At 41.6% G+C, this 14025-nt stretch overlaps 1 protein-coding gene across 3 annotated transcripts in view; it reads right to left on the bottom strand.

Annotated features, from left to right (window-relative positions):
- Nucleotides 1-13378, bottom strand: part of PFKP (phosphofructokinase, platelet) — a 71381-nt gene extending 58003 nt beyond the window's left edge. For 2 of the 3 annotated variants that reach the window (XR_003371252.2, XM_087945830.1), the window contains exons 1-2: nt 12953-13368; nt 3305-3378 (exon numbers count right to left, since the gene is read on the bottom strand). Coding sequence is in view for 2 of the 3 variants with exons in the window: in XM_087945830.1 (XP_087801956.1) it covers nt 3305-3378; nt 12953-13244 (366 nt within the window). In the remaining variant the exon portion in view is untranslated. Of the gene's footprint in view, nt 1-3304; nt 3379-12952 lie in introns of all 3 variants that reach the window. The other variant, XM_026672249.2, reaches the window with a different exon arrangement.
- Nucleotides 13379-14025: the final 647 nt, after the last annotated feature.

Here is a 14025-nt window from a genome sequence, read left to right as displayed (position 1 = left end):
CAATAATGAAGCAGTAAATCTCACCCAAACTATTCACTGTTGACCAGGGGAGAACTAGCTCCCTCAATTCTTAAATCAGGGCTGACAACAAACAGTCTTAGATCCACTAACTTCTTCATCTTGAAGTAAATGAGGAGAACATGGAAAATAAACCAATGAAAGTGTATGTTCCTCTTAAGCAAAAAGGGTATGAACTGAAGAACTTTCAGCTGTCATGCTGTACTGAAAAAATAGCCAAAGGATTAAAAAACCCAGCAAGGATTTGCAGAGCTGTTCTTAGACAAAAGAGTTACAGTATTAGACAGACAGGAAGGAAGGAGCAAAGGACTGGATGGACAATGAATGGGCTTGGGCAGGGCCAGTGTTCATCTATTCTGATAAAAAATAATATTTTATTAGCTCAGGAACTTTCCAGGTAGGGTGGAAAGTGGCTCTTAATTTAATTTTCAGCTGCATTGGGCGCACAAGAGTTGTCTTTTAGCCTGCAGAGTTTTAATGAGAGTTCTACATACAGGCATTTAGTTCAGCCAATTATTTCCAATTATATGCCTAAAGATAACACACTGCATAGAGGTCATTTGTCAGGCTACGTCTTAAGGGTGTATGAATCAGTAAAGCTCCAACTTGATTCAAAGAAGACGAGATTTGATTTCACATATAATAAGATTCAATTAAAAATTCAACAGCTGACTATATAAGGAAAGCCTCAAAAATGCCCGCAGCTCTTCATTTGAGAGCAGAATAAGGAAAAAAAATCCCAGCAGTGAGTTGGATCTTTAAGAGGACATTAATTCAGGAAAGTGTCCACTGAATACTTTCAGGCTTTTCAGTACAATAATTTTAAATATTGTTTTCCGTACATTTTTTAAGAGAGAGGAAGGATGAGGAAAAAACAGCATAGAAGCATTCAAATTATCTTGAAAAAATATTTCAGAAGAAGCTGTGCTAAAATGTCCAATTTCTACTTAAGAGCTCTCAAAAGTTCTTCAACAAGAAAGCTCTTATTAAAGATCAAAGGATTCATTGCCTTTCATCGCTTCTCGGCCTTTTGGCTAAGATCAAGTGTAGGATTCATTGCCTTTCAATAGAAAGCTGATTCACTGGCAAAGTCAGGGAATGCCAAACCGCCAAACTACTCCGTAACAATTAAAATAAAGAGGTTTGAGAACTGAGTGTGGTTATCACTGTTGTGTATAGAATATGTAATGATGCATAGAAATATCCTGCAGTATTTCCAATATTCTAACAGGAGGCTTAATTCCAAATCTACTTGCAATGAAGAAGTCCCAACATAAAGCAGAACAGACAATAGTTAAAAATAAAACAAAGACTCTAATTATTTTTATGTAAAGAGGTTAGGGGCAATAAAAGGAAATGAAAGAAGGAAGTGTAAAAATCTAAAAAGCTGCAAACCAGAGACTACAGGTGAGAGAAATAGACCAAACTGTAAGGAATAATAAAAATAAAAAGGTTATTGATTGGGGAAAAGATAAAATATCACAAAAAGAGCAAACTAAATAAAACAAAAGCAACAGAATAAATAAAGTTCCTTTCGTATTTCTTTCATCATTAGAAACCCCCTTAAAATACTCTAGCAGAAGAGTTAGGCACAGACAGAAGTATAACATTCTTCCAGGTATTTGTGATGCAGAGCTGACAGAGATAAAGAAATATATCAACCATTCACTCATATCAATGTGTCACAAAATGAATCAGTCAACCCTCATTCAAGTTTTCCTTTTCCCTATTTGGAAGTGAAGTGGAAAAAAAGTTGAGATTTTGCAAAGCCAGAAGATACGAGAAATATATGAATCATCGCTGAATCCAAAGATATTCAAAGGCCTGACTGAATTGATAGAATTGAATAGAAAATAAATTGTATAGACCCAGTTAAGGTGTAGTGGTTAAGGTGCCTAAAAACCAAGCGACTGGGAGTTCTAGTCCCACCTTAGGCACGAAAGCCAGTTGGATGACTTTGGGCTTGTCATTCTCTGACAGAGAGTTAATGTAGGGAAATGTTTGCCACCTTATTTATAAAAATACTGAAGGTAGGATAAAAACCAAATAAATAAAATTAATAAATAGATGCTTCAGATAAACTGAGAGGGATTACTGAATGAAAAATCTTTGGAATTCCATACAAGAGCATATGCATTTTTTTTCAAGTTTCTTCCAGATGCCTGGAAAAATATTGTGGCTATGTTAAGATTATCTTAACTTTAATGGATCAGCTCAATAAGATTTGTTTCAGTGGTGGGATTCTACCAGTTTCCCTACTGGTTCGGTGATCACGCACTTCACAATCAGGCATAGCGGTTAAGATGCTAGTCTAAAAACCAAGCACACTTTGCAATTTTTGCTACCCGAACCGGTAGCATTTCACCACTGATTTGTTTGGATTTTATGCCAGCCTGCCTTTCAGAGCTGTTGTGTGAAGCATGGGGATGAAATCTTTGAATAAATAAAGAGAGGAAATGGTTACCTGTGAGTATTAGAAATTGTTCTTCCTTGGAGTTGGTATGCCCTATCTAAGGGTAAATGGCTTTTCTTCCTCTCTAAGTTATGACAGCTTTGGAATGAGATCATTTGGTTGTTGCTGCCAATATCTACTTCCAGTGTAATTGTTATATGTGCCAGTGAGTTTGGGCTAAAGACACCAACACAGCCCAGAATCATCATCACAGCAAATGCAGTACTGCAGGCTGACAGGAGTTCAATCCTGACCAGCTCAAAATTGACTCAGCCTTCCATCCTTCCAAGATTGATAAAACAAGGACTCAAATTGTCGGGAGAAATATGCTGACTCTCTGCAAGAGGAGCAATATGATGGGAAAAGTTGTGCCTAGGTTAAAAACTAGTACCTCTGGGCAGGACTGGAAAACACTCATACTTTAAAATTTGGAAATCTTGCTGCTTGTCTGCCGGGGTAACTTTGGGATAGAGATAACAAAGAACTGGGAATGTAGAAAAGATTTACTTAAGTTCTTAATGTTTTAGAGGAAAGTTATACTTATATTTTTGTTGTTGTATCACCCAGTCACTTGCCTATGATATGGGCAGCTTCAGAAGTTGGATGAATGAATGAATGAACAAACATCAAATAATTAAATAAATATATTGCTTTCTTCTCTTCTCTGTGCTCCATTCAATTTTCCTTTTTTCATACATTAATATTAAACATCTGTTGGGTTGTAAGTCAGATAGATAATAGTTTATTCCCTCATCCTTTATTTTGATTGCTCAATTTCTCTCTCCAAGTTCTGGTGATTATCAGAGCTTCTGCAGAATAATAGTAGACACTAACCTCGTAGATAAAATACACTTTCGCTTCAACATAGATCCCCATGCGTACCACTGCACGGACTGCGGCATTCATACCTGGAAAAAAAGAACACGGAAAGGCACAGTTATCATCTATTATCACCTGGAAATGTATGTTGCAATACATTAAAACTATAATCATCAATTATCAATATTTAATTCATTTAATTAAACATTTAAACATTACCAACTTTAAAAGAATAATTAAATAAAGCTAATAAATACGCCCTTCAAAACCCATTAGCAATCTAACAGAGATGTCCATTTCAAAAGTTCCAGAAAACTTACCATTCCCAGCCCCATAGTTTGGTATGGACAAAAGGATAGGGAGAAAAACCTATTTCAAATCACCATTCATCCATCAATTCATTGGGTGACCGTGCACCAAAAGGTATTTCTTGTACTAGACTTGATTTATTCAATTGTACATACTGCTCAGTGTTGGGTTTCAAATGGTTTTATCACCATTTTGGTGGGTGTGGCTTGGTGGGCATGCACAAAGAGGGTTTCCTACTGACCTTCTGCAATCCTGCACTCTCCCTGCGTGTTCAACAGATTGCCGCACGAAGCAGCTGAGCTTCAAAAGCAGGAAATAAAGATCAGTATGGAGCTGGGGCAGGCAGGTGGGCCCAGTGGCTGATCACCCTTGGAGCTACCGGTTCAGTCAAACCGGGCCAAACCGGTAGACTACCTTCACTGGTACTGCTATATAGGAAAGCCTCAGCTTATTACTGTAATGAAGCCTGTTTACTATGGGCATAGAGATCATATCTCAGTTCAGACCTATACTTTATCCATTTCTATGGGAAGTTGTGAAAGTTTTTTGGGTCAGATGCAGAAGAGGGTGTATACAGAGAAAGATGCAGCACAATTAATTAAAACTTATGATAGAAATCCCAATGTTTATAGTTTCTGAGAATTTTTTCCAAAATTACCCATTGTCAACCAAAGTAGAGGGAGGAAGACATCCCATGGAATTAACTCATTTTGAGGAAACTTTATGGGCCTTCAATCTTTCCCCTCGTCCTCATGGTGTTGCTTAGTTTAAATATCAGCAAGGAAAGGTTACATATTAGTGAGGATTAGCTACCTTGGTAAGTGTCTGGTAGGCGTTGGGCACTTAATTAAGACACAAGTAGGAAATAATTATCTAACTGGGTTTACAGCAGGGAGTTTGTTTCCTTGCAAGTCATGGGGACATAAATAGAAAGAGCTAGCTTGTCTAAGGCTCTAAGCAGTCCCTCTTCCTAGTTAAATAAAAATATAAGTCAATCACAAGAAAGAAAGAATGTAGGGAATGTAATGGGTGGAAAAACACTCTCAGGAAAATACAAGAAGTACAGTAGGTGGTTGATGCATTAGGGCACGGGTCTTCAAACTTTAAGCTTTAAGACTTGTGGACTTCAACTCCCAGAATTCTTCCTCAAGTCATTAGCTCAGGAATTCTGGGAGTTGAAGTCCACAAGTCTTAAACTTGCCAAGTTTGAAAACCTGTGCATTAGAAGTTTTTCATTTTCAAGTGTCAATCGTTTGTCTTAATTGGCCTCTAATCTGTCTGCAGTATATAAAACACAATTCTCAGCTGTGGATTGTGCAAATTCTCTTAAAAGTTCCTGAATTCATGACACATCAAAAAAAATGCTGCCGATGTTTTTTCGTATGTTGCTGGATGACCACAGGTCTCGAAACTTGGCAACTTTAAGACTTGTGGACTGCAACTCCCAGAATTCTCCAGCCAGCATATCTGGCTGGAGAATTCTGAGCTAATCCACAAGTCTTAAAGTACCAGGGTGGGACCTCCTGGTCTATGCACTTATCTGAACTGGTATAGGTTCTCCTGCTTGACCAGGGGCTGGATTAGAAGACACCCACGGTTCCTTCCAGCTCATTCATTCTATTCTACCCAAAGTTTTGTAGGCATTGGTGGCTGCCCCTCCATTGTCACATGACCACAATTTATGAAGTTTTGCTAAAAAGCAGCATTTACTTCTAATGTTTGCAAAAACGTCACACAGTGGATTCACTGATGGACCACAAATTCACTTAATGATAATGGTGATTCACTTAATGACCACTGCCAAAATGTTATAAAATTGGTCAGTCCCATGATGATTCAACCATCACTACTTATGATCAAATGGGCAAGCTCCATTGTGATCCTAAGCCAAGAACTCCCTGTATCACTGTGACATTGCTATAACTTCTGCTGTCATCAGAGGCCTAATTAAAAAAAAAATTGATGTTTCTCTCAAGAAGTTTTCCCATCACTGATTTATAATTTGCATTTGACTTAAGCTGCCGGAACAATGCCACATTCATGTTCCCCATTCTGGTGCAACTGAATAGCAGGTGGATTTTGAATATGCATCTTTTCCCAATGATAAAACTAGTACTTTTCCCGATTATAAAAAGTACTGAATTCAAAGACGGTTGTTCTTATTATCTCCCAACCAATTTCAACCTATTAATATCAGCTGTTTGGGTTATATCCCCTTTTTCAGGCAAAATTCTTTCACTACCCAGCTTGTGGTTCATATTCAAAAGGCTGAAAAGTCACACGTTATCCAAAATTGTCATTATTGATCGATAATGACTGCAGAGCAAAAACAAAGCATCTCCTGGAAAACCTGCATGTTATTACTCCATTAAATGAATCCAAAAATGTATTGATTAGATGTGAAGGAAACAGCTTAGCAGCTTGAATCCTAGATGCTTTCTATTCCATCAAAAACAGCACCAAACATCTTTGTAGATAAGATAATCTCAAAAAGCAATAGTGCCGGGTGTTTAATTTGCAACTCTCACATGGAATTCAAAACGTGTGAGCAATGTTCTTGTTCTAATACATTTGTCCTAGAATCCATTTTTAAAAAAAAAAAAAAAAAACAGCAGCAAAGTCTCTTCCCACTCAGTGGGGAAAAAAAGAATTCCTTGTTAGAATTATAGTGTTCTTTTTTTTAGTATTGTCACTGTACTTAATTAATATCCACTATTGTTCTAGCTTTGTGGTCTTGATTGCCTGTTCTAATCATCAATTAACATGAGCATCTATCTTGGAGGCATCTTTATTTTCATGGTATTGCCCCGTCTCTGGCCAATTTTATTAAAGCTTCCCATCATGCCCACTCACCCACTCAGAGGCTTGAAAGCATGTAAATGCAAATAGATGAATAGGTACATTTTCAATGGGAATGCAACAACATTCTGTATGCCTTTGGCATACAGCCATGCCGGCCACATGACCACAGATACTGTCTTCAGACAATGCTGGCTCCCTCAGCCAAGAAACTGAGATTAGCACCATCTCCCAGAGTTGGACATGATTGATAGGGAAACCTTTACCTTTCGCAGGTCCAATTTTCTGAGTCATCCCGCAAGATGAGTGTTTCTTGAATAACAAGGCCCTACATACAGTCATACAAGCCTGGTCACCTCATTTGGATTACTGAATTTGTAAGCTACAACTAGCCCAGAATGCAGCAGTGTGAACAGTTCTGGAGGCCTCTAAGATGGTACTTGTATTACCACTTTTACGTGAGCTCCACTGGCTATCAATCTGATTCCAGTCCAATTCAACATGTTGGTCATCATTTTACAGCAGGGATTAAGGATATGTGAGGAACTGTCTTGCCCCACTGGGATCAACCGACCCCACATATTCTGTCAGAAAAGGCCTACTGCAGTCCCCATCGGCCAAGGCTAGTGGGGTCTTGGAAAAGAGCATTTTCTGCCATGCCTCCACCCACGCTTTGGAACACCTTGCCCTGGGATGGGACATGAGATCTGTCCCCACCCTTCTGGCCTTTAGGAAGAGTCTTAGGGTTGGCTAGGCTGATTGGTGTGGGGCCCTTAAGAAGAAGCTGTAGGCTAGAAGTGTTTGATGGCAGTGACAGGGCTCAAGTAGGATCTCCACTGAAGTATTATCTTAAAATCTCACCCCATACATGCCCTGCTCTGACATCAGTCTTTGCTATCAAGCATCTGACTGCACTACAGGTAGTTCTCAACTTATGATTGCTTAGCATTCAAAGTTACGATGGACCTCCCCAGAGCAATTTTAAAGTCTTGATGGCCACTCCCCTGTGGTCACATGATCACATTTTGGGCACTCGACAACTGGCCCAAACCTGTGGCCAATTGCAGCATCCCAGTCATGTGATTAAGTTTTAAAATGTTTTTTGTCAGCTTTTATTTCCAGCAAAAAAAAAGCCTAATAGTTAAATGGATTTGCTTCGCAACCATGGCATTCACATAATGACCACAAGAAAAAAGGGTCATAAAATTGGGTACAGTCACAAAATAACCTACTTCACAACTGGCACAACTTATAACCCCAATTCTGGCCTCAATTACAGTCAGACGTTGTGCTGTCCCAGCCAGTCTATGGGAATTGGATAGTTACTTAGGAATTATGAGCTGTCCCCTTAAGAGAATGCATCATGGTAAATGTAGTTAAAGGTATCCTGGGAAATGTAGTTCATGTCATGTGGCCACATCTGTTATCCTAATTGGTCACTAAATTGACCCTCGAAGGGTTGGGGGAGGTTTTCCTCATTTTTGCCTGAACTCTCTAACTCATGGCAGCTTCTTTCTATTGCTACGAGATGGGTTAGGAGATAACCATCTTTTACTACAAGGCAGATATACAAAGGATTGGTCATTAAAGAAGAACTTCGGCCCAAACATGAGTTATGAGGATACCTGATGAACCAATAAATGTAATTTGTTATGGATGTCTTGTTGAGTTATCTATCTGCATCTGCACAGCTTCAAATCCATCTCTGTGCAGAAGGCAGAAAAGAAGTTGAGAACTACCTGTCTTAGAGATGCAGAATCATTCCTTCCAGATGATTTTAGCTATGGAGGCCCAGGTGGATCCCCATTACCTCTAAGAAAGTATTACAATGGTAGAATTCTAAATTTATACAGTTAGAGGGAGACATTTGGGCTTCAAGTCATAGATAGATGACCATTTAGTTACCGCTTGACACATCATATGAAGAGACTTAACAGTTCCTGGGTGAATGATTTTACTGACACACTGCTCTGTTAGAAAGGTGTGGCATATTTCTTTCCCCAACATTCCATCTGTCTGTCATTTACATCCATGACTCCATGTCTTTCGTGCTGCCAGGAGAAATAGGTGGTCCTGGCCTTCTTATGTATGATATTCTTCAACATCATTGAAATGTGCTACCTTCTCCTTCACCACTTTCTCTAAACTCCTTCTAATTTATCAGAAAAAAAAATTAATAATGGTATGGTTAATACTACAATCTATCAGAAAGCCAACCATGCATCACAAACTAACAAAGGCTTAAAAGGATCTGTTTTGGGTCTCAATGAATAAATCTGATATTGTTTGAACTCCTATTATTTGAGCATAGCTTTTATCCCCCACCCATCCAGAAAAGCTTTCCTATGATCAAATCATTCACTTCTCTCCAGGCAGTCCCTCCAACAGTTAAGTTTTATGGATGAGATACTTTTGTATCTGTTGAGAAATCTGGAATATAGATACCATTTGGTATCTGTTTACAGAAATCCAGGCCAGCCTATTCACAAACAAAACTTCTTCAGCCACAGCTCCTCCAGGCTGGAGCTAATGGGATTAAGAATTCCTCCACCCAAATTCTAAGGACAGAACATAATCTTTAGGCCATAATAGGATTAACCCACCACCATTGAAATAATAAAAGACACAAGGCTCACTACATTGCACAACCCCCTGGAGCATCTCAATCACCAAACCCCAGAATCCTATAAAAATCCATCCACTCACTCATTCATTTTGTCAGCCACCCTATAAACATGCTACTGTCACTGAAGTTTCTGGAAACCAAATAGAGACCTTCTTTCCTTGTAGCCAGCCTCCATTTTATTTCTAGCTATTTTCTTCCAGCTTAGAACTGGGCTTGATTTTTCTCCCCACAGCTTGTTACATTAATACTGCAATTTTGTTTCCCTAACCCAGCTTTGCATTTAAAAAACATGTGTAAACCAAGTCTAAGCTTGTTGAGTCCAATTCCCAAATTCAGTAGGGATTATGCATATGTGCATCCTCATGAATGCACACATATATGTCAATCGTATGCTGCAATGAGTCCAAAAACTATTGGCTGCTGCAGCCAAAATCCTTGGATTTCATTTCATTTTAATTTATTTAAAGCTTTGCTTTCCAATCAAAATTTGCAATTTGTGGAACAACAGCAAACAATCTTGGGGGAGGGGAAAAAAGTGAAACAAAGTTGAAGCATTCCCCCCCTCCCAAATAGTGTGATTGGCCAATGTTCAGAAAAGGAAATCTGGTGGTTCAGCTAAGCAGCTTCACACAAGTTCCCTTTAGCTTTTTTTTAACCTTCACTCAGACATTCCCAGGCTTCAGAGATTCTTTGGGCACCACCTTGTCTCTGTGACCTTTTAACTGGGATTCAAAAAGCGAGCCCTGCAGATACACATTCCTTGTGGAATATTAATAGGTAATTGTATTTGCACAACATTGGAAAGAGGAGGAGATCCCCACAGAGGAGGAGATGATTAGGAAAATATTAGAATGTGCAGAGATGAATAGATTAACACTAGCAACTAAGGAGAAAGAACAAACTGAGTACTTATAGGATATGGAAAACATTTTATCAATGGTTGGAGAATAAAAAAGGAGGTTGGAAATGAGGAAGAATAAAGGAGAATAGAAAATAAGACAGAGATATACATAACTGTTAATATACCTATAAGAATAATGAGATGTAATGTTAATAAGGTATTACCACCAGAAGAGTTGTAAATGTTTAGTTGTTTGGTGTATTTTAATCCTAAATTTAGAGAAACAATATCAATGTGAAAGCGAATGTTGTAAAAGGTGAAAAATGTAGCACAAAGGCGTTTGTGATCAGATGACACACTGCTTGAGGGGAAAAAAATGGAATGTTTGTATTTTTAAAACTGAAAAATAAAAAACTTATTACATAAAAAGAAAAAAGTTGTTATTTTCTCAGGGCTGGCTTCTATACAGAATAATAAACCAGGATGCCTTCTCCCCATGTGTCTTTTACCCAGATGAATACCTTCCAGACAGAAGCAATCTTCAAAGCCTTTAAAAGGGATTGGGAGCTTTTCCTCTCTCTAGCCTACCCAGGGAATAAAGCAGGCCGAAGTCCAACTTTCAGCTCTGCAAGCGTAACTAATGCAAACTTTCTTTTTGCCTCTTCTTCTGACTCATGGTTATAATGTAAATGCAGCCATTTGCAAAAGGTTGTTTAGGCAATTTGAATGTAGTAGAAGGAAGTGGGGTTGTTTGAATGCAGCAATGTATCAGGCTATGCCCCCAAAAAAAAGTGTTTTCGTTTTTCTCACAGACACAGACAGGAGTATTTTGGCCTGGCTTATTCCAGATCCAAGTGTGCCAAGGGTCGCTCTCTGGATAATTAGAGCTACTTCCTGAAGAAAATTAAAAAGTTCTACAGAGATTTTCTTTGCACAACAATGAGAAAGCACAGACCAAGGACTAAGCTCAGTATTTGCTGGCACAACCTCCTGCGTCTTAAACTATGGCTCAGAAGTTAGATCCAGTCAACCTTTCTCATAGCTGCCACATCAAAACTGCAGAATTAGGCGTGGTAAACCTCTTCTGCTTCTATCATTATGAATGATGCCTGGGGTGCACTCTGCACTCCCTCAGAGAAATGATTTTCTTCCTGCAAGAGGTAAGAGCAAAACCACCAAAGGGAGGGAAGGGCATGCGGGTTAAACACAGCCTCAAAATAAAACACTGATTTTGATATCTCGAAGCTTTAAAAAGTAGCGTACGAAAGCAGCCCCAGCCTGCAGCAAGAGCGTGACGTCACAGCAGCACACTGGGCCCCCGTAGTCTCTGTTCCCACAAGTGCCCTCCCGCAGCGGCACGCAAAGACGCCCTTAAGTCTTCGCACCTGGGCACGATGCCCGGGGCGGCGAATTGCTGTTTCGGAATCTTTTTGGATCCCGGCAGTTTAATCAATTCTGAGAAAGTTGCTGTTGCTACTGACGCTGTCTCGCACCAATCGTAACAGCCTCTGACGCTTCCTGAAACCAGCGCACACGTGCGTAAGTGCCGCTGGCGATTTCCTTCCTCTTCGTTGGTTTAAACTATTAGACAAAGGGAGCGATCGATGATCCTCCGGGCACCCCACTCCTAATCTCGGAGGCATGAACCACCACCACCACCTCGCTTTCCCGTCCTATATCTGGGCTTCTTTCCATTGCGCCATCATTAAAGCCACCAAATACCAAAAAGGATAAAGCGGATGTAGCCGCAGCCAGCTTTTTTAAACGGCATATCCAAAGGCGCGCGTCTAAGTAGGCCTCCTTATTTAAGTGACACTAATTCCACCCGTGGGAATAAGCCAACACGGCATGCTCGCGTAGCGTATGAAGGGATGACGCGGTGGGAATTGGCAATCTGTTTTTTAAAAAAATCAGGCCAGCCGAAAATAGTCAAAACACAATTCCCGGGGAAATTTGCTTGGCTTAACTGAAAGGCAGAAATGTGTCTCCTACCGCGAGACCCGTGTTGGACTTGGGGGCACGGTTTTCTCCGCGATCCATTTTTGCTTCGTTGATCATCCACTTTGATTCAACATCGCGAAGAGGATAGGGCGCCCTAGCCTTATAATGCAAAATGCCAATCGGGCAATAACTCGGAGTATTTCAGGGTTGCAGTTTTTTTAATAAGATGGTCTACTACGTGAACACTAACCAAATGCCCGTCAGTGACGAAGCGTTACTCCTAGAGGGCACGATCGGTCCAATTGGTTTTATACTACGACCCGCATCCTGAATTCCTGCGGGCGCTCATCATCCTTTTCAAAAATAAAACGAAAAAAAAAGGGCTATCAGGCCCAGTCCATTTTCTCTCCGATATCGGTTGTGCAGAAACCCGACCTCTTATTTTACCTCCCACCCTCCCGACACAAGCGAGCTTCTTTCTATACTCAGGACAAGGGCAAAGGGGCCCTTGGAGGGGCAAGGGCGAGGAAGCGCTCTGCCGCCCAGCACGTTTGCGCCCCGAGGGCCATTTGTGTGCTGTGGGTTTTAGTTTCCCTCTGGCAAACTTTGGCCTCCTGTTGCAAATAGCAGTCGGGAAGAAAGAGCAGCAACCTCGGCATCACTTATCCCGCGTGCCACGACCGCGTCGGTGTGAAACGTACGGCTCGATCTGTGCCCAGAAATATTTTTAAGCTCCAGACAGCAAATCAAGGCTGGATTAGCCATGACTCAGTGCATCGTGCCTTTATTTTTCCCCCTCCCCGCTGCCGTTTCTGCAGCCCTCTGCCCCATCCCGATGCTCCGCTCTGAAGGCAGCCCCTTTCCTCAGCCCCAATTTCCGCGTGCTGCAAGGGGGATTACCCCCTCTCTTCCTCCCCCTCTCCCGCATTCCGAATTTGGGACCTCAACCCAACCCAACTCCTTGATCAGCCAGGAATGATGGGTGCTAGAATTTTCCTATCAAACTCATCCCCATCCCGTCAGAAAAATCAGGTCTGCCTAGCCTGCAACCCCACAGCATCCCCGACCGCATGGCACCCGCGATTTCCCTACCTTTTGCCCCGAACCCCAACGCCCCCCACAAGCCTTCTGTCTAGTTGCTCTTTACCCTGAGCATCGCCGCCGCTGGTCAGGACTCCGATGGCTTTGCCTCTGCCCGAGAGGTCCTCGAACAGCTTCTTGTGCGACATAGTTTGGCAGACTCCGCTTGTGGGAGAGAGTGCCGATTTCTGTGGAGAAGGGGCAGAAGACGGCGGCGGCGGCGGCGAGGTCTCCGACTGCGGCTGGACGGTGCCCTGGGCTGCGGGGTTGTGCGTGGTGCGGACGCTGACGCTCTGGATCTTGACCTTGCACACGATTTGGTTCTTGCCTGTATCGTGGAAGAGAGGGGAAAAAATCATGCAAGCCGCCCAAGAGATGCGAGGCAAGGCACTCTAGAGCTCCCGCTCCCTCTGCGCAATTGCAATTCTTCTGGCTTGCGGCAGAGAGCTCTTCCTTCTAGCCGCCCGCTGACAGCGCCAAGCCAAATCGCTTTGGCTCCGCCTTGAGAAAGGGTCGGCAATTCTTACAGGCAGGAGAAGCGGCCAATGGTAAAGCGCGGCCAGAGCAGGACGAAGGGTTGCAAGCGTTCGGTAGGTTACGAGAGATTCTCGGGGAGGAGGGGGATAAGGTTTCTGGAAGAAGGGATGCGAAGGGAGAGAGAGAATTAACTCGGAGGAATACACCACCTCGCACTTGCCTGAGTTCTGCCACAATAGGAGTTCTTGTGTGTAAGGAACTCAAGCCGGTGCGTGTGTAAAACATGACTTCTTTACATCTGGATCAGCTCCTAATGGCTACTTTCGTATATCTTGCTTAAACCGCCGCAGTTGATTGCATAACGACTGATTCTTTCTTTGCACAGAACACTGAGCATCAATCTGCCCATCTCTACGTTGGCAAGACTACAACTCCCAGAGTTATTATTAGCAGGCCTGCTAGCTAGGCATTCTGGGAATTGAAGTCCACGCATCTCGAAGGAGGAGAGAAGGGAGCAATCATAAACAGAAGCTATATTTTTATAATCTGTGAATCTAGTTCTGAACAAATAAACCATAGTGCACCGTGATGTGCTTACCTTGCCAAAACTGTTTATCGTTCTTTGCTTTTTCCAGTGCACAAAATTATTATTGTTATGGATGG

This window comes from Notechis scutatus, chromosome Z (genome assembly GCF_049901735.1).
Source record: "Notechis scutatus isolate UNSWTSFEM ecotype Mainland chromosome Z, rNotScu1.2, whole genome shotgun sequence".
Lineage (NCBI taxonomy): Eukaryota > Metazoa > Chordata > Lepidosauria > Squamata > Elapidae > Notechis > Notechis scutatus.
The sequence above is the reverse complement of the archived record's forward strand: the minus strand, read 5'-3'. Positions and strand labels throughout refer to the sequence as shown.